The sequence below is a fragment of the Carassius gibelio genome, chromosome A25 (genome assembly GCF_023724105.1).
Source record: "Carassius gibelio isolate Cgi1373 ecotype wild population from Czech Republic chromosome A25, carGib1.2-hapl.c, whole genome shotgun sequence".
NCBI classification, from domain to species: Eukaryota; Metazoa; Chordata; class Actinopteri; order Cypriniformes; family Cyprinidae; genus Carassius; species Carassius gibelio.
Window position 1 is genome coordinate 13,453,668 of NC_068395.1, and position 21,416 is coordinate 13,475,083.

General features: G+C 36.1%; 2 protein-coding genes and 1 long non-coding RNA gene across 3 annotated transcripts in view; 2 read left to right on the forward strand and 1 right to left on the reverse strand.

Annotated features, from left to right (window-relative positions):
• LOC127947493 (ATP-binding cassette sub-family C member 8-like) overlaps positions 1–15,404 on the forward strand; it is a 59,921-nt gene extending 44,517 nt beyond the window's left edge. The window contains exons 27-40 of the mRNA XM_052544654.1: positions 5,559–5,725; positions 6,464–6,533; positions 6,660–6,817; positions 8,289–8,381; positions 8,483–8,585; positions 8,715–8,828; positions 8,908–9,028; positions 9,214–9,344; positions 10,437–10,515; positions 10,608–10,716; positions 11,272–11,375; positions 13,554–13,687; positions 14,926–14,988; positions 15,149–15,404. Of these exons, the coding sequence (XP_052400614.1) occupies positions 5,559–5,725; positions 6,464–6,533; positions 6,660–6,817; positions 8,289–8,381; positions 8,483–8,585; positions 8,715–8,828; positions 8,908–9,028; positions 9,214–9,344; positions 10,437–10,515; positions 10,608–10,716; positions 11,272–11,375; positions 13,554–13,687; positions 14,926–14,988; positions 15,149–15,286 (1,584 nt within the window). The 3' untranslated portion in view covers positions 15,287–15,404. The remainder of the gene's footprint in view (positions 1–5,558; positions 5,726–6,463; positions 6,534–6,659; positions 6,818–8,288; positions 8,382–8,482; positions 8,586–8,714; positions 8,829–8,907; positions 9,029–9,213; positions 9,345–10,436; positions 10,516–10,607; positions 10,717–11,271; positions 11,376–13,553; positions 13,688–14,925; positions 14,989–15,148) is intronic.
• On the reverse strand, positions 1,301–3,423 carry LOC127947495 (uncharacterized). The gene is made up of 3 exons (XR_008151299.1): positions 2,518–3,423; positions 1,985–2,127; positions 1,301–1,604 (listed from the first exon to the last, which is right to left on the reverse strand). It is a non-coding gene; the product is annotated as an uncharacterized LOC127947495 (long non-coding RNA).
• Positions 15,405–17,662: 2,258 nt separating the features above from the next.
• On the forward strand, positions 17,663–19,189 carry LOC127947494 (ATP-sensitive inward rectifier potassium channel 11-like). Its single transcript, XM_052544655.1, has one exon. The coding sequence runs from the start codon at positions 17,829–17,831 to the stop codon at positions 18,969–18,971; it is 1,143 nt and encodes a 380-aa protein (XP_052400615.1). The 5' UTR covers positions 17,663–17,828; the 3' UTR covers positions 18,972–19,189.
• Positions 19,190–21,416: the final 2,227 nt, after the last annotated feature.

The window sequence follows — 21,416 nt, forward strand, 5'->3', positions numbered from 1 at the left end:
GCTGAAGGCCACTGTCAAAGAAACCTTGTCTTCCAGACCACCTCACCAGTGCCACAAACTGACCACCTCCATGCCACGCCAGATTGAGGCAGTAATTAAAGCAGAAGGAGCCCCTACCAATTAATGAGTACATGTACAGTGAATTAAAATACTTTCGAGAAGGCCAACAATTCACTATTGTTTTCATTTAATTTTTTTACTGGTTTTAATTCTAATTTGTTGAGATTGTGAATTGTTAGGTTTTTGTTAAATGTGAGCCAAAATCATCACAGTTAAAAGAACCAAAGACTTAAACTACTTCAGTCTGTGTGCATTTAATTTATTTAATACACATGTTTCACAATTTGAGTTGAATTACTGAAATACATTAATTTTTCCACAACATTCTAATTTGAGATGCACCTGTAGTTCTTATGTTTTTAAGTTAATCCTCATTATTGATGTTTTCTGCTGGAGTTCTGCAGTAATTAACAGCCTTTTAGTCATCTTGATTGTGGATTGATTCTCTTTCAGTTTGTTATTTCTTAATCGTGTATGATTAACATTTGGAGGGTTGCAGTACATCAGTCAGAAAGTCCTCAGTCTTAATGTCTAATTTAAATGATTTGCCTATTAGCAGTGTTATGGATTTTTGCAGCTTGTCCGATAAATGCTTTTAAGGTCTATGCACTTCAGGACAATAACAACTATCAATGTAAAGTGTTAATAATTATTCTAATTCTGTGAGAATTGGGAAGTCAACAACACAACTATAATGATAACAACACAGAGAAACTATTTTGTTGGAATCACTTTCAGAAGATTTTTTTTTTTTTTTTTAGCTGAAGGGCGATAAAAAACATTAACAGCCATTCAGAATCCACCCAACAATGGCCGTGTACACACTGCAGCAAAATTTGGTTGTCAGGTCAGATTTTAAAGGAGCAGTTCACTCTATAATTAAAATTTTATGACAATTTACTCACCCCCATTTCAACCAAGGTGTGTATTCATGTCTTTCTTCAGTCAAAAAAAAAAAAACTTTCTGAGAAAAACATTCATACATGTAATATATTTATGTGTTGCTACAAGTAAATTGTAATCATTTTAGTTAGGTTTTATGAACTTTATGTTCATAGTAAATTTAACCTAATAAAATGTGAATAAACATTTGAATTCAGTCCTGGCTATAACCTCAGAAAATAAATCTAAATGTATATACTCTAAGCAGTACAGTAAATCACTTTACATAAACAGACTTTCTCAATAACAATTACAAATTCAACTGAAGAAGAAAAAGATGGGAAAACAGATTAAAGACAATAACATTTATTCAATGTCAACTAGTGTCTCTTGTGCCTACAAAAGATACACAATAGGATGCATGGGGTCCAATCCCACAAAGAGCCTCTGATATATATCATAAATATACATCAGTTTTGAGGGATACTTGAGGTTGTGGGCATAGGCAAGTCCAAACAGGAGGCAGCATGCTTTCTACAGGTTTGGCACACCGGGCTGTCCTTCTACTGTATGATAATCCCAATCGCGTTTGGCTGATGGCACGTGTATATTTTCAGTGGGGAACTGCCAAGCTCAGCGTGCACCTCTCTTTCATCATGACTCTATTGGGGAGATAAAAAAGAATCAAGAGTTTGGTCAGACAAACAGGTAATGATATGAATATAGCAGACTGGTAGAAGACAGATAAGACACAAAGTCAAAATTGTACTTTTTAGTTGCTTAAGGTGATGGATACTAGACGGATACTTTGACTAGAGCATGTGACCAGAGTGAAGTCTACCATGACAATGTCATAGAGTGTGGGTACTATACTATTATGATCTACTGTAGCATGAGTGTTGTCTTTTCTGGTTCAAAGGATACATTACAATAAAACAATGCAATTTTCCTTGCCTATACCTTATTGGACATCACATTACTGTTTTAAATATCTTTCAAGAGCAAAGTAATTACCCCATATATTCACAATAGTAATACATACAGACAGAAATTAGACAAGTAGCTTTTAAGCCCAATACATTCATGGTGGACACTGATGGGGTCTTTTTTTCTCTCCCCCATGTACTCAATCAGGCATCTCAGTACTACTACTTCTCTCCTTTTCACCACATAGGCAGACGGATCCTGTCAACAAGTAAAATCTGATCAAAATTCACTGCCTGATGACAGTACAAAAATCAGAGATCCTCTGTATTTCAACCATTCAATTGCTGTAAAAGGTTCTACTATACATACACCACTACCACTGTACTGTACAAGATCTCACACTATCACCAGCATCTCACAAAATTAAGTAGGCTGTATATATCAATATGAATCAAGCTTCTATTAGTGCAGTAGTAGAAGGAGGCAGAAAGGTGATCATATCTGTCTTCTATTGGTGGTTGGTACATAAAAACTACTTCAGAAATGTAATTGTATGGAGCCAACAGTATTGTTTGCAATTTTACCTATGTTTTACTTACCTGGGAATAATTTCAGCTGTAATTGTATCTATTCTGACGTTTTTCTTACCTGTATCTGAAGTTTGAAGACCCCAGGTAACAAAAAACTCTTGGTTACCTAAAGACCAGAAAAAATATGCATGTTAGAATAAGTTTAAAAACCAGTGGTAAGTGTAAAATATTTAAGTAATAGGTGTTATTAAAATGAAAAAAAAAAAAAAAGATTGTGTATAAGTGCTGTACTTATGCCTCTATGTGTTTTAAGGCTACTTTAATTGGAATTCATTTTGACCAATAATATAACTTAATAATCTAATCGTTTGTTAGCCTTAACTTAAACTAGCGTCGCCAGTTACTAATGATAATGTGTGCTGTCTAGAACTTTTACTTTACCGTTGTATGTCAAATATTATTTTCTGTTAACTGTCACCCGGCCCCTCGGTGGGACACCTGTTTAGTAATGTTTTCAGTCGTGAATGATAGGTTTGGATCATGTACTTTCAAGTCTATGTTCAAAAATGTGAATGGCAGTTAACAGGTTAAGTTAACGCTAACTAACGATTAAAAGTGATATTTACTGGAAAAAAATAAAGCCAAAAAAGTAGTCTTAAAACATAATAGGCATGACTGAAGCACTTACTTAATTTCATATTACAACACAGTCTCAACTGCTGTTGTCTGCTGCTGATCGTTGCCTACAAGACTTCACTGCTTAGCACTGTGCAGCCAACTTACCTTGCCATGCATGCAGGATAGCTAGCTATACAGTACAATTTGCAAACCTTACCTCAGCTCTCTAGTTGAGTAAAAGATTTCGCGTGACATTACATCACCAGTAAATCGGCTAATATTGCTCAACTTATGCCGCCTTCACAGTGGCAGTTGAAATCCGCTCCGTAATTCGCAATACTCCCCCAGTGGACCTTGTTCTACACCGCTGAAAAGCTTCGGAAGCGAGTAGAACAAAAACGGTGGAGAGATTAGAACGATTGATATCGTCTGTATCTGAATGTGCATGTCAGGTCAGCTAAATGTGATATAGTGGTATATAGGGCTGCAACAACCCTGCACTCAACGAGAGAGACCGAGTGAGTCCGAGAGCAGGGGGCACAATATTTAATTATTCATTTTAATTGTATAAACTGCCCTTATAATGTTAGAAAATCATGAAAAAAAAAAATGACATGACAACTTATCGTTATAAAATCATTATTTATTTTATTAAAAGTTATACATTCAGGTTTGTTTATCAGTACCATAGCAATGGCAACTTCCGCTGGAATTGTCAGATAGGAACCGTCCTAGCCTTTCGCAAGAGTTCAATGTTTTGAACGCATCTGGATGACCAACGGACCCGATTTTTTTCGCACCACATTCGTTCGGACCTGGTTCATGTTAGCCATTCGCATGTGGTCTGCGAATCTCCATAGGAAATGAATGACTTCCGGTCGTTTCGTAGCCGTATCGGAGCTGATTCAGCTGCCAGTGTGAAGGCGACGTTACCGTGTTAATCATTCCTTGAAATCTAGATCCGCTGCAGCGTGCAAACAGTTGAAGTGCCGAGAAAGCATCTGCCTGGGAAAGTCCCCGCCAGTGAAAAAGGGATAAATCCAACTTAATTTTTATGTGTTTTTTATTTCAAATATTTAAGTTTGATGAACACAATGCCACATCGACAGCTGCTCAAATAAATTGTGTATGTCAACTCACTTTTATAACATTTCTTGTATACAACAAACTCATACAAAAAGCTACCCAAATAAATTGCAATTGTTTTATTTAAAATATATTGTTATATAAAAAGTGATATATTTTAAGTTAAGAGGAAGTATATTTATACTTTTTAGTATAAAACAAATAAAATAAACTAGATTACAACTATTTAAAATATATAAAACCTTCTTTGTGGGTGTAGCACTTTTTACAGTGACATTACATTACAGGGACCAATGGGTTGAAGGTCCAAATTGCAGTTTCAATGCTGCTTCAAAGGGTTCTACATAATCCCAACTAAGGAATAAGGGTCTTATCTAGCGAAACGATGTGTCATTTTCTTAAATGTATATACTTTTTGACCACAAATGTTCTTCTTATAGTCCAAATAACAAGCCCAAAGACACTCAATAAGCATTACTTATAATAAGTGGACATGGCAACCCTTCAAGATAGCACTTTACAAAGTACAGTAGCCCTCCAAACATAAATGAAACAAGACGGCTCTGTTGAGCTTGAGTTAAAATCACCGAACATAACGAGTCTTTGGTCGCTTTAATATTACTTTGTTTAAAAATCCCAAAAGCGTGAGACACCAGACCTTTGCTATGGTTATCATGGTGCCATATGTTCTAGACACAGATGAAACAAAAATGTAGGGGATTCACTCCTGTATTTAAACTTGGTTTTCATTATTGAAACTTTGTGACCTTTAAAGAGTTCAAGCATTTAAAGTGACTGCAGTGCACGCTTATGATACACAGAATATTACTGTCCATCCGTGTGGGTGCAAGTATTGTTATCTTTACCTTTGTAGTTTTTGTTCTTGCAGCACTGCAAAACTAATATTGGTAAATAAAGGCTTAAAATATGCAGCTTTTGGACAATGCAAAGTATAACCATGACAAAACATGTTAGCTTGAGTTTAGTTTGATAAAATCACTCAACCACTTAGGCCGGTGACACAGAAGCGTGAAGCGTGGTGGCTGCTTCGCATTTTCTGTGTCTTTACACACCAGAAGCATGTATAAATTACATTTATATCTGAATTTATGCCAACCTATAGACTTTCAAATATCAAAATGTCATGAATTAATATGTATTTGTGTACAAAATGACATATTTTGCCTTGAAACGCGCGCGTCGCATGAAAAATAGGCGTCGGTTCTATTTCTAGCATGCACGCATTTTCCTTGAGACGCACGTCTCACGCAGGCAGTCTGCATGCTCTAACCTGTTAACGTGGGAGCCGAATTAAAAACAGACACGCAGCTTGCACCACGCATCCAGTGTGTCGCCGGCCTTACATGTGCACAGACATATATCCTGCCTTCTACTCATGTGGATACCAAGTGAGTTGATGTCTTTTTTTTATGCTCACCATTGTTCTCCTCACAGGATGTTGGCTTCAGTCACTCATCATACCTGCTGGTGTTCAGTCTGCTGTGCTGTCTGGGTATTGTACTCTGTCTGGCCACATCAGTGGCCGTTGAGTGGACGGGCCTTCGGGTGGCCAAAAATCTGCACCACAATCTGCTCAATAATATTATCCTTGCCCCAATGAGGTACATCTAAACCTTCATATTCACAAAGTGTTAATGTGAATTGTTATAGTACATTGTGTGTGATTTGTCATGACTGAGTCAAGATGTATGTGAGTATGTATTAGATGAGAGAACATGAGGTGGGTGGCCATGAGCATAGGGTTGAGAGAGTTTATGTGTGTCTTGTTTTATTGCTCTTTGCCTTTGTACCCTCTCTATGGCTCATTTAGCAAAGCAAAAAAGCGTTTGGGGGATTTAGTAACTTAGTAACACTCTAAGTGCTCATGGGAGGACATCTGGACAGTCAGGGTGATATGCTAATCTGTGTTTTTATTATATTATTGGTTTACCTGCATGCTCTGTGTGGTTCAGTTGATCAATGAGGTTTGGAGGTCCCTGCTTTAGGTTATAGTTCAGCCCAATTTTTTTGCACATTTTTATTTTAAAATTGTGCATTTTTTCAATGGAATGCCAAATGAGATATTTATCAGAATGTCATAGCTGCTCTTTTACAAGCAACGAAAGTGGATGAGGACTAAAATCCAATAGTAATACAATTTCACATGTACTGTTGTACTCTTGAAAGCATGAACAATGACTTCAAAATTTAGCTCAATGGTATTGGAATATAGTCCAAGAGTCATGAAATACTGTTGGTATTTGACAAACACTGGTCACCCCCTCCAGTTTTTTTGTATGAAAAAAAGTGTCCTATAACCAAAAGAAAAAAAAATCTAATTGTTCCCTCCTCCTTTCTAGGCTCTTTGAAACGACTCCTTTAGCAAGCATATTAAACCGTTTCTCTTCTGATACCAATACAATAGATCAGGTATGACGTTATAATACCAAAATCTAATGATGCTTCTGTGTGAGGCAGTATTTTTCATTGGTTGACTATTAGAACAGCATTTAGCGATAGCTTTTATATAACTGCATATGAATATTTGTGTTGCAGCACATTCCTGCCACTCTGGAGTGTTTGAGTCGCTCCACGCTGTTGTGTGTGTCAGCTCTGGGTGTGATCTCATACGTCACGCCGGTTTTCCTCATCGTACTTGTACCACTGGCCATCACCTGCTACTTCATCCAGAAATACTTCAGAGTCGCATCAAAGTAAACCGTCAGATTCATTTATCAGACGATTAACAGTTCTCCATTGTGGTTACAATGCTTTTTCCACATTTGTTTTGCTTGATTTTGATTTAATATTTACTTATCCTGGAATGATATTTTACATCTCAAAATACTGGTGAAAATAATGTATTCATTGGTAATTTGATGCAGTTTAATCTTGATAATTCTAACAAAATTTATAATTCAATCATACATTTTTAATACTTTAAGAGGCATTTCATCCAAAAATGAAATTTTTTCATCATTTACTCATCCTCATGCCACCCCTACTGTATGTGACTTTCTTTCTTCATATGAATATAAATGAAGAATTTTTTTTTAATAATTCATCTGAAATAGTCCATATGATGCAATGGGCGCCCAAAAGTTAACGCTCAAAAAAGCACATACAACCATCATGACGGTAACTCATATGGCCGTAGTGGATGAACCAATGTCTTCTGAAGAAAACCAACAGGTGTGAATAAGAAAAATATCATAACTGTCATACATGCATTCAAAAAAGTTGCATTGAGTTGCAAGTTGTGTTGTAAAGTTTGCACGAAAAGTAGCGGTCCACAAATGCATGTATAACAATTGGATGGAAAGGCAATGGTTAATAGTTAAAAAACAAAAACAAAACTATAAACAATTACTTTCACCCAACAGCTATACGTTTATGCTTGACATAAACATTAGCATGTTGTGAATTATGAAGTAAGCATGTTGTAAGGTGTGATGTAAAGTTGTTGAGCTAATGCGAAGCACAACTGAAGCTCTCAAACTTGACATTAACGTAAGTGCATTGTATAAAGCATTTTTATGAATCTCTCCAGAATAGTGGTGTGGAAGCATAGAGAAACGTCACTTCTTGCGCAAACTTTACAATTCAAGAGAACGTCAAGTTTACATTTGATGTAAATGCAAGCATGTTGTTAAGTGTAAAACTCATGCGAGAATATGGAAGTACAGTGGAAAACGCCACAAAAGCTTGACATGGTCTAGAATGATTTATAGTTTAAAAAGTTTTGTAAGTGTTTACACTTGGTCAATGCATTGTAAAGTATGATGTAAGCATGTGCTGAAGTATGGATAAAGCTTTTTGTAAAGCTCACATTGGAAATTATGTGGAAGCATCATTTCTTCTCGAGCGAGCTTCAATGCAACAACTTCTCAAGCGTGAACTTGACCCTCTCTTGAACGCACATTAGCAGCAAGCCATGCTTTATAGTCAAGTTTACTTTGTTTCATCCACTGGGGTTGCATGGATTACTACCATGATGGTTGTATGTACTTGTATGGACTCACAGAGATGGGTTATGTTTCTATAAACCTTCATCCATGTCTGAAGAGAGAACGTCATATACATCGGGGCGCCAAGCGGGTGAGTAAATGAAAATTGTCATATTTGGGTGAACTATCATTTAAGCAGAGACTGTTTAGTTGAACTGAGCTGCATGTGCATTTTCAGAGATCTCCAGCAGCTGGAAGACAGCACACAGCTTCCTCTTCTCTCACACTTCTCTGAGACCGTAGAGGGGCTCACAACCATCAGAGCGTTCAGGTGCGCAGAACGATACTGGTCTGGAGACCGTGTTAGTCTTCTTCAGTCACTGTTAAATGCTTTCCATATAAACACATTCTTCTGGTACTTTCCTTTCTTAGGTATGAGCCTAGATTCAGACAGAGACTTCTAGAGTTCACAGATGCCAATAACATGGCCTCTCTCTTCCTCACAGCGGCCAATCGCTGGCTGGAGGTTCGAATGGTGTGTTTAAAAGTCACAGAAATCATTGTGTTGTTACGGTTTAATCCAGTTTCCATGTGGTCGTCGTTTGATTAAATGCTACCTAAAATAGGCTCAGAAGTAACTGTGGTTGTGTTGTATCACCTGCAGGAGTACATTGGGGCTTGTATTGTCCTGATAGCAGCTGTGGCGTCCATCACAAACTCTCTGCACAATCATCTGTCCACAGGGCTGGTGGGGCTGGGACTCACGTATGCCCTCATGGTAAGAACACACATACATATACTTTCCACATGTTGATAATCAGCAATGTTGGATAACTTCTGTAAATGATATCTCTCAGGTGTCCAACTATCTGAACTGGATGGTGCGTAATCTGGCAGACATGGAGGTGCAGCTGGGAGCCGTGAAGAAAATAAAAGCCCTGCTGAGGACGGTACCTGAAAACTACGAGGGTCTGTTGTGTGAGTATCGAGACACACTGGATATATGAGCCACGTTTACTGACTACAGCTGCTTCGTCCTTCACTTCGAGTCTCGTTTTCACTGCACTCAGCATCTGTCTCCTTCATTTCCTGTTTTCTCAGTTTCTGTCAGTCTCTGCGTAACGTAGGCCTCGAATCTCTTTGGTTCAATGTTTCTCTTTCAGCGGCGTCTCAGGTTCCTGAGGGATGGCCTCAGCAGGGTAAGATTCAGATCCAGAATCTGAGCGTGAGGTACGACAGCTCCCTGAAGGCGGTCCTCAAACACGTCAATGCAGACATCAGCCCAGGACAGAAGGTATGCGATGGAAGTCAAAAACACTTTTTTTGATAAATTTCACTGCTTTTCTGGTGCCATTATTTATAACATTACAATATTTTAAAACATAAAATGTTTAAATATACACATGAGCCATATCACTCAAGTATGAGAGCAATACCGGCTCTATCGGGAAAATCACCGACTCTGATATAGAGCTGGTATCACTCTCCTTCTATTATATTGCATTTATACAACAACAGTAAATATATAAGAAATACAACAACGGAGTGTCTTTAAAAACCCTTTTGTGTGGAACTACTTCCTTCCACCATAGATTAAAATCTCAGTTTGACAAATTAACAGTTTAGCTCAAGCCTTTTTTATTAATCCAAAAATGTCACTTTAGAACTAGTAACGAAGGAAAATTGAGAGGAAAACTGCATTTAAATCTTATTGTATTACTTAATTAAAAGCAATTACTGTATGTAGAGTATTGCAAAAGAGATGAACAGAGAGTGTGATTACCTGCATCCGATACAGCATTCATTCTTCAGCTCAATCTCATATTCACAATAAAACATGAGTTTGAATGTCCGCTGAGGAAAGCAATAACTTTGTCCTACTCTCCTTTCATCTGTTAAGGGTGTTTTCTGATGTTACATAAAATATAATGTGATAAGATTTTGCCATCAGCGGAAACTATTTGCTCTGGAACAAATAATAGAGTAATGAGACAATTATCTTTATTAACAAACCGTACATTTGAAGTCTTTGGGCCTCCGCCATGACACTCGCTGTGAGAAACACTGGAAGCAGAGTGATACAAATGGTGAAAGGGTGTTCCTATAGCGATACCAGGAAAATATCTCAAGATTCTCAACCAATCAGATTTGAGAACCAGAACGAAATGTTGTATATATATTTTAAATATTTACAAATAAATCTAGATAATAAATTAACTATTTAAATTATAAATATAAAAAAAACTGAAACAATTTATATAAATTATTTTTTAAATTAATATTAATTTAAGATATACTCCATTTTAAAATATTTGTTTTAAACATTAATGGTTAAAGGTTGACCAAAAAAAAAAAAAAAATCCTATGTTGTTTTGATCTGTTATAGGTTGGAATCTGTGGTAGAACAGGAAGTGGCAAGTCGTCTTTCTCATTAGCTTTTTTCCGGATGGTGGACACATTTGAAGGTGACTAATTTTTATAGTTGAAGCTAATGTAATGTAAATGACAAAATATGTATAGTATATGGCATGGACCTTAAGTCTGTATGATTTAACAGGGCGTATAATCATCGATGACATCGATATAGCAAAGCTGCCCCTTCAGACGCTGAGGTCGCGCTTCTCTATTATTCTGCAAGATCCCTTCTTATTCAGCGGAACCATCCGGTGCGTCTCATGAAACCGAATACTGCATGAGTCAAAGATATTGACACAATATCTTAAAAAATTCATTCATTTACATTTAAAATTTAAAAATTTAAAAAATTTAAAATAAAAAAAAATAATGCATTTAGTAGACGCTTTTATCCAAAGCGACTTACAGTGCATTCAGGCTATCAATTTGTACCTATCATGTGTTCCCAGGGAATTGAACCCCCAAACTTGCGCTTGATAGCACAATGCTCTACCAATTGAGCTACAGGAACACTAGAACATAATACGTTTGAATTTGATACATGAGATATGATTTCACAAAGACCTATGTACATTATGAGTGCAAAACAGACATGCATAAATAAGCATTGACATATTATTTATCATTGCCATTTTCTTAATATATGTACCATAGCAGCAGCAGAGTGAAGTCACTTTTGTTCTGTTTAAGTATTTTTTAAAAGCCTCACAAATCACACATCAGTGTGGGACTGAAGAACTGAAGGATTTCTAGGGCAAGCTGAATTTATAATGAAGTTTTACAATACCTCATCTTCTTCTGTTCAGTTTTAATCTAGATCCAGAGATGAAGGCTACAGACTGCATGCTGTGGGAGGCGTTAGAAATCGCACAACTCAAACCAGTAGTTAAAACACTGCCCGGAGGACTAGGTAAGACATAAAACATGCCTGATACTCATAAAAATCCAAGATTAAAGAGATCATACACCCAAAACATGACAATCCGGTCATTACTCAACTTAATGTTAACTACTATTTTTTTTCTGTGGAACATGAAAAATATCCCTTCAATCCATTTAACCCCGTATGCCTGACATACGATATGACAAAAAAATAAATATTGTTCATTTAACTTATAGAAGAACACTTTTTTTTGCATATTATATTTGATAGATCAGGCTTTAATGGCTCATTATATGATTTAATCAGAATATGGAGGGAAAAAAACCCTCAGTTGTATTCAGAGGCCCACACTGAGCAGAAATATGCAATTTGGTGCAGATGCTGATGTTTATATGAACAGAATGTATGATGAAATTCTGACAGCTTGTAAATCAGTTTGATTTCTAAATTATAGCAAACTACTAGTGTTGGGAAGTTCAGATCATTTTACCGACTATAAGTTGCACTTTTTTAAATAGTTTGGCTGGTCCTGCGACTTATTGTCAGGTGCAACTTATTTATCAAAATTAATTTGAAATTAACTAAGAGAAATTAACCAAGAGAAAACATTACCGTCTCCAGCCACGAGAGGGCGCTCTATGCTGCTCAGTGCTCCTGTAGTCTACACTAAGCAGCATAGAGCGCCCTCTCACGACTGGAGACGGTAATGTTTTCTATTGGTTCTTGGTTCTAAATAAATGCGACTTATAGTCCAGTGCGACTTATATATGTTTTTTTCCTCGTCATGACGTATTTTTGGACTGATACGACTTATACTCAGGTGCGACTTATAGTCAGAAAAATACGGTAATTAAAATGTAACGTGTTACTTCCCCAACACATCTAGTACTTACGCTACAAACAATACAAAACTAAAATGTTATAAGATACAGAAAAGATTAATCAATTCTTTACCTGGGTCTTCAGTCTGTGATTAGCTCACCTCATCTCTTGTCTGACAAGTCTTTGGTTTCAACTCATTCCTTAATCACGTGGCAGCCCCACATGCTAAACCAATGCAGTCTGAGCCGGAAAGAGAATTGTTTAGTTCATCATTCAGGTCTGGCGGGTTTTGGATTTGTTCCTTAATCACTTAACATACTCGTACTCTAAAACCAATGCAATCTGAGCCGGAAAGAGTCTTTTGGGTTGTACGTTCTTTTGTCCCGTGACGTGACAGCATTGGCTAGAGTTAGTTTACAACCTTCCTTACAAATGGGTGCATAGTACTTTATTATTATTATTATTTACTATTACAGTTACATGATGCATTTCTGGTTTCAAATTGTTGCTTTTAATTTCTGTCATGATGGTACTTTTCCATAACACTGAATGTGGTAATAAAGAGTTGGTTATGTTTTAAGTTCTGTCCATATGATGGAGAAATCACTTTGATTTGTTTGTTTGTTTGTTTTTTACAGTGGATTCCAATCTTCAAAAATGACCTTGTTGTATGATTTATGTCTTTTGAGTTCACCCTTCAGATTAGACTATAGAACTCTAGTGTTACTTGTTTAGGATTAAAAATTTTATTTGCTTTTTATTTTATTTATGTCCTTTTTGAGCAATCATCTTATAGATATATTAGACCGATATGTCAAGACTCATGAAATGAACTAATCAATTATCTTTCCGGCTCAGACTACATTGACTGACACAGGTGAATTACTCATAGCAGAACAGAACCTATAGAATATTGCGCATGCGCGACTGAACGAATCACCCCTATATATATATATATACACATGGATATTGAGTAATCAAGCAAAAGTGTTTATCTTCAAATATTAATAACAATGTGTTATTCTTATGTTTTACCTGATAAAAATCAGGATTTCACAGCAAAAAGACACATGAATCATAACCTTAAGTTGCATGATTTTACAAAGAAACGATTAGTCTTCTTACTTGATAAAATATAAACAATCAATCAGAAGACAAAAGGTTTTTTTTCTTTAGGTCTTTTTTAGCAAAGGTTTGGTCATGTTGAATTGAGAGAAATTAGGTTAATAGGGTAACCGTGAGCACATCAGATTGACTGTGTGGTCAGCTGAGAATCACATCGAAGCAACTGCACCAACATTTCACTCTGAACCCACAAAAAAACGTTTCGACTGCAAATCAAAAGCACATATATGACTGATGATCTTTCACCTTGCATTTCAGACGCCATAATAACAGAAGGTGGGGAGAACTTCAGCCAGGGGCAGCGTCAACTCTTCTGTCTGGCGCGTGCATTCGTGCGGAAGAGCAGTATTCTGATTATGGACGAGGCCACTGCTTCTATAGACATGGCTACGGTGTGTGTGTGTGTGTGTGTGTGTTTACAAGTACAACAGAGAGTCTGAGCGGTAGAAGAAAAACACCCAGGGGCCAAGACCTACCTCGATTCACTTCACTTGATTTTCAAGCACTCTTCTCCTCTGCCTTCATCTCTTTGAATAAATGAAGCATGGCTCGGTTTAATAGAGACACAGTTTGACTAATTCAACATAAAAGTAAAGCATGTGCGTGAAAAGTGCTGGTGTTTACACACCACCTACAGATTGATAAAGAATTCAATAAAAAAAAATCCCATTCCAGAATGAATGTAAGCCATCATTAAACCACTAATTTAAATGAATACTAAAAAACATTTTACCTTTTCAATTAAAACAGTTAAACTGTAATAATACTACTAATAAAGTTAATAAATACTATTTTGTAAATACATATATTGGAGAAATTAATATTGGTAATATTGGAAATTAATTAATACCGGTTTTAGTTTAGTCCTAAAAAATAAGTTCTAAAAATTATTCTAAAAAAAAAAAAAAAGTTTAAAAAGATTATTTAACAAAAAGTATAGTACATTATAATATATTATAGTACTGTTTTGAAGACGTTAGATAAAAATAACAATGATTATATTAATACTGTTCTTTTTAGTAGATCTGGTTAAAATGAAATTATATGAAGAAAGAAAAAAAAAACAATATAATTTTTTTTATTTATGCATTTATTAAACGCTTTTATCCAAAGCGACTTAAGAGTGCATTCAGGCTAACATTTTTTACCTAACATGTGTTCCCGGGGGAATCGAACCCACAACCTTGTGCTGTTAACGCAATGCTCTACCAGTTGAGCCACAGGAACACTATAATATAATGCTGTTTTCATTAGGTTAAAAAAGTTAATCCTAAAACATTATCAAAAAATGCTTTTTAAGAAATAGGTTATGTTAAAAAGTTTATTATGAACAAATATGATTTAATAATTATATTAATAATGCTCTTTTTAATAGACAAGGTAAAAGGGATATAAATTAATTAAAAGTTTTTATTTATAATTATTAACATTTTAATGCTCTTTTTAGGTTATGCTAAAAACTTTAAACATTATAAAAACGAAATATTAAATAGCGGGTTAATTTAAAAGGTTTGAAAAAATATATATTACATTAATAACTATTTTTTAATAGGTTAGGTTCTAAAGTTTTTAAGTATAAAAAAAATTATTTAATAACACACGTTATGTAAATAATGCTCTTTTTTTATAGGAAAGCATTCTACAAAAAGTTGTGATGACTGCCTTCGCCGACAGAACTGTGGTCACCATCGCTGTAAGTTTCATATTAGGCTGCTTTCTGACTTTAATATTTATAGTCTGGTTATCACTGAAGTCCGATATCATGATGACGATTGAATGCTTTTAATGATCGAGAGGCATTCATCCAGGTCAAACAAGTTCTCAGGCATTTGAACGTATGTGTGTTTCCGCAGCATCGTGTGCACACCATCCTGAATGCAGACCTGGTGATTGTGATGAAGAGGGGAGTCATTCTGGAGTTTGACAAACCAGAGGTTCTCCTCAGTCAAGAGGACAGTGTGTTTGCGTCGTTTGTGCGAGCCGACAAATAAACCAGAGACCATCTACTGAAAGTGCAATTGTTCCATGAAGATTTCATAATTTATTACTGCGATTGTCATCACATTTGTAAATAAAATGTTAATCCTTTATTAATAAAAATATATAAACTATGCTCTTTTGAAATATTTCCCCTTTTATTTTTAATCCTGCTAAATGTGTTATTTTATTATAGTACAGTAAGCTTTAGTGTAATACAGTTGTCTATAGTATAAGATACTTTGTCTCATTTGAATAGGATTCCTAATTTTTGTCAATGCAGAATGAAATGAAGAATATCCAGATTATAGTTTAGTACAGTACTTTAGCATTGTTGCCTATAATTTATTATGCTAATTTGTTAAATATTAAACTAGAAAACTACATTTAAAAAGACAGATTTAAAACAAAACCATTATAATATATAAAACTTTATAATAGATTATATTTAAAATGCTCTAGTCAGAAGTGATATATAAATATATAAAAATTTTACAATAATACTTTTTTTTAAAACATTAGGTTTAAAAACTTGGAAATAAGCAAAAAACATGGAATTATTTTTTATAGGTTAGGTTTAAAAGTTAGAAATTATTTTTACAAGTATAAAAATGCTTTTTTGATAGATTAGGTTAGAAATATCGAAATAAACACACACACACACATATATGTATGTATATATATATATATATATATATATATATATATATGCAAGTACTGTGCAAAAGTCTAGTATTTTCACCAACAAAAATGGTTTTAAATCAGTTATTTTATGTTTTGCTGTAGTGTGTCAGTAGTAAATAGTTTACATTTCCAAACATTATTTTTGCCATTAAATGTAATAATCGAGTGAGATTAGAGTGTGACAGCAGCCAGTGCTCCACACAGATCTGATCTCACCATCATCAGTTTGTCTGGAATAACATGAAGAAACAGAACAAACTGAGACAGACTCAATCCACAAGAACTGTGACAATGTCTCCAAAACCCTCCAAGAAGCATGCAAAGCTACAGTACTGTGCAAAGTTTTAGGACCTTGTGTAAAAATGTTGTAGTATTAAAAAAAAAAAAAGTTCTAGGTGCACCTGCGCATTGTTTTGCAAGTAGGTTTCTTGAAGCACTCGGGAGACATTGTCACAATTCTTCTGGATTGAGTCTGTCTCAGTTTGTTCTGTTTCTTCATGCTATTACAGAGAGACTGATGATGATCAGATCTGTGTGTGGAGCACTAGCTGCTGTCAGACTCCTTGAACAAATATCTCCATTATAATCATATTTTATATATATATATATATATATATTTATTTATTTTTTATACAGTACAGACCAAAAGTTTGGACACACCTTCTCATTCAAAGAGTTTTCTTTATTTCCATGACTATGAAAATTGTAGAGTCACACTGAAGGCATCAAGGGCTATTTGAGCAAGAAGGAGAGTGATGGGGTGCTGCGCCAGATGACCTGGCCTCCACAGTCACCGGACCTGAACCCAATCGAGATGGTTTAGGGGTGAGCTGGACCGCAGACAGAAGGCAAAAGGGCCAACAAGTGCTAAGCATCTCTCAGGGAACTCCTTCAAGACAGTTGGAAGACCATTTCAGGTGACTACCTCTTGAAGCTCATCAAGAGAATGCCAAGAGTGTGCAAAGCAGTAATCAAAGCAAAAGGTGGCTACTTTGAAGAACCTACAATATGACATATTTTCAGTTGTTTCACACTTTTTTGTTATGTATATAATTCCATATATAATTCCACATGTGTTAAAATCATAGTTTTGATGCCTTCAGTGTGAATCTACAATTGTCATGGAAAATTTAAATTGTCCTGTACTGTATATATATACACATACAAATGAAGGAAATAAATATAAATACACATTATATTAACGATGTTCTTTTTTTTAAAGTTTAGGATAAAAAGTATGATATATATATATATATATATATATATATATATATTTTTTTTTTTTTTTTTTTTCTCTGATACTTAAAAAAAAAAGTCTTGATAAAGACATTGATTATAATGATATTTTAGCAGGCCGAGGTCAAAAAAGTTACAATTATTTGTAAAATGTGTTATATCAGTATGCTCTTAAGGTTTTTTTAAGGAAATAATTCTAGAGTATAGTACAGCATTGTGGAGTCAGGGGCGTTGCTATTGCCATGGGGTCCCCTGAAAATCACGTTCCTGGCCATAACCTAACATAGTTTTGTTTCTTTAGAACAGCAGTCCTCACTGTGACCTAAGTATAATGAATATTAGCTCAGTCTAGTGTGCCGTTTCATTCTAGCTGTGCTAAAGTTGGCGTTCAGCACGCATGCCCTGCGCTGAGAGATTCTATTTTGTCCTGCCCAATGTCACATCTGAGGACGTGAGAGAAAATATCCGGTTGCAAATGACAGGCAGCGGCAGCCGGAGCACTAAAAGTGGCATCTTCCCACGGGACCAGTGCACAGCGCCCGAACGGACAACGAGCGCGCAGACTTTGTGCGGAAAAGAAGATGAGCCACGATACACCTTAGTAGCGCAGCCGCGAAATTATAGCATGGGCCAGCTATGTTGTCCAGAAAAGGACTCATTCCCGAGGATTATCTGCTGACTCGCTTGGCTGAGGATGTGTTACAGCCTAAATTCAAGACAAAATCGCGGAAAGCGCGATTCGTCGCCAAGAACGGAACGTGCAACGTCGCGCACACGAACATTCGCGAACAAGGACGGTTTCTCTTGGACGTCTTCACTACTCTAGTGGACCTAAAATGGCTTCACACGCTCCTGATCTTCACCATGTCGTTCCTGTGCAGTTGGCTCTTGTTCGGGATGATCTGGTGGCTCATCGCGTTCGCGCACGGAGATCTGGACCAGAAAGGGGACGACTTTGTGCCGTGCGTAACAGACATCCACTCGTTCTCCTCCGCCTTTCTGTTCTCCATCGAAGTCCAAGTGACCATAGGTTTTGGCGGACGGATGATCACGGAGGAATGCGTGTCGGCCATCGTGATACTGATCATCCAAAACATAGTAGGTCTGGTGATCAATGCCATCATGCTAGGATGCATCTTCATGAAAACAGCGCAAGCGAACCGGCGCGCGGAGACGCTCATCTTCAGCAAGCACGCGGTTATCACCGTCAGAAACAACAAGCTGTGCTTCATGTTTCGCCTCGGGGACTTGAGGAAGAGCATGATCATCAGTGCCACCGTGCACGTGCAGGTGGTGCGCAAGACCGTCACCAATGAAGGCGAGATCGTGCCTTTGGACCAGATAGACATCCAGATGGACAACCCTGTGGGCACCAACAGCATCTTCCTGGTGTCCCCCTTAATCATCAGTCACGTCATTGATAAAAACAGCCCTCTGTATGAGCTGTCGGCGGCGGAACTGCAGCACGAGGACATCGAGGTGATCGTCGTTCTGGAGGGCGTGGTGGAGACCACCGGCATCACCACCCAAGCGCGGACCTCTTACCTGTCCGACGAGATCCTGTGGGGTCACAGGTTTGTGACCACGGTGTCTGAGGAGGATGGGATGTACGCGGTGGACTATTCTAAGTTTGGAAAAACCGTTAAAGTTGCGACGCCGAGCTGCAGCGCGCGCGCGCTGGATGACGCGGGAGGGTTGGAGAGCTTCAAAGTACAGGAGGGCGTCAGCGGCGCGTCAGTGAGGAGGAGAACCAAACATCAAAACACCAAAGAACTGTGAACTCACTCTGTCATTAACCTCCTGAGACCCAACGAAAGGATTTGACATTGTGATTTAATATAACTAAAATATTTTTAAATAGCTCGCTTATTGTATAAATACACACATCCATAATAATTGTAATATTTCATAATAGACCAATTAATATTTAATACTTCAATCCAGTTTTTTTTAATGAATTTAAAATGAGATTTCTGGTTTAAGATTTAATTTATATATATATATATATATATATATATATATATATATATATATATATATAAATCAACTTTAAACATCAAAAATATATATTTTTATTTAATAATTTTTTATGTATCCTATTTTTTTTTTGTATAGTTTGCTCTCAAAATATTATCTTTTTTTATACATTTCATATTTTTTATTGAATTTTTAATCCAAACTTTAATCTGATATAACTTTTAAGAATTTATAATTATTTATCACGACAAAACGGTGTATATATGCCAAATGAATTGGTAAGTCTCGGGAGGTTAATGCTGAAATAACACGTTTGTGTACAGTAAAAGACTAAAGCAGTAGGCCTACTAGCCTATAATAATATTATATATTTTAGTGAGAATATTCAGTTTTAAGAAATACTGATGCACTGTTGGAAATACATGTATTCTTTATATAAAGCTCTTTTATTGAGAGATATGCACGTTTGAATGAAGCTCTCAGGGTGTTGAATATGAGAAAGCGCATGACGTTTCATAAAATCCGTTTTATGCTTGGCTTCTTAAATAAATAAACCAGCCTGTTTATTTGTATTGTGTTCTTGTTTAACACTTTCATAGTACATTTAAAGTTGTTGATTTCAAACGTGGTCGATTCTCCTCCAGTAGGCAGCTAAAGTTTTACCTTCTAAATATTAATTAGGTGACTCAGCTTTGCCAGAATATAATTATTATGACGTTGCTTGGCAACCGCCCTGACCTGCCCAGTGATTTACCATAATCAATATTCATCAGCCTTTTTAAATTCATTAATTCACACCAGTCTTAGCTGAGAAACTCTGACATCTTGTGTATGAATATTAATTATGTTACTCTGATGTACCAGAATATAATTATGCTGATGTTGCTTGGCATGACTTACCATAATCAATATTCATGAGCCTTTTTGAATCCGTAAATCCACACCCGGTTTAACTGAGAAACGCTGTCATCTTGTGGCCACAGAAGGCAGCACTATTGGTTGTGAAGTTGACCCACATATTATTAATGGGACATGCAGTTTAGCTAGCATTAGCATTCTTCCAGTACCAGTAGACGCAGTATGACTTTCTCTGAGTTTAATAAAAATAAAATGACACTCGTGAGTTTTAGAGAGCGTAAACACGAAAAGTAATAATCTTACCTGTCAAACACAGGAAAAAATAAGCAAATTTGTCACAAACATTACTCAGGATTTTTCATCATCCAGACGTTCCTCCATGTCACTGGCACACGTTTATGCTCGTGTCTGTCTTTGTCGATCTTCTGGCTTCAAATCCGCTTTTTCAGATGTACAGATACTGCTTTTTCGCGATATGTTTGATGGTAAAGCAAGATAAGTTTGTTCCTTCGTCTAATTTCATTGCACTGCGCTACAGCGTGAAGCAGCAGCCAATAAGCGAGAGGATTTTGTATGACGTGTTGCGAAATGCGCGCGGTCGCGACTTATGGATGTTTTCGATACCGAAACTTTAGTGTCAATATCATACTTCTAAACTGAACTTTTAAATTATTAAATGTATTAAATTGTTAAATTACTATGAGTAACATTGATAATTACAGACGTAACTTTATGTTTGAAACGAATTTCAACATCCAATACGCTGTTATTGTTCAAATATGTTAGTGGTAACCATGGAAATCTACAAATAATACTATAAGCTCACCTCACTTTAGCAAAACCATGGTTAATTTTCACATGGGACTGCCAGTGAAAGGCTGCATAAAATGCAAAAAAAATAAAATAAATTGACAGCTATAATTTATACTAACAGTATGATCAATATAATCTTTTTACATATAAATTGAATGTAATTCCACAAACTATATAGGCTACCATTTCAATTTTATTGTGAAATAACTCAAACATATGTTGTTGTTTTTCTGTCCTCTGATAATTTTTCTGGGCTGTGTTCCCAAAAAGCTTCAGTTGTTTCTTATGATACTTTTGGGAGATACGGCCGTTTGAATACACGGAGTTCTGTCTTGCGTGTGATCAGATGATCAGGAAAATAGTTCTATCCTACACAATTATTCGTCCAATATATGCATATTATTTTATTTGTTAAATAAACTAAATCACTGTTTTGTTTTTTTTTTTTTAAAAAGAAAGAAAGAAAAAAAAGAAAAAGAGATCGTGTCGATATTTTTTTATTTTTTAGAATCGATACTTTCGATACTCGCATGCTAGTTAAGGATCGATATGCCCATTCCTAGCCGCGATAATTCA

Bases quoted from the DNA above. Each gene is read 5' to 3' on its own strand.
- LOC127947494 (XM_052544655.1), top strand. From the start codon at position 17,829: ATGTTGTCCAGAAAAGGACTCATTCCCGAGGATTATCTGCTGACTCGC.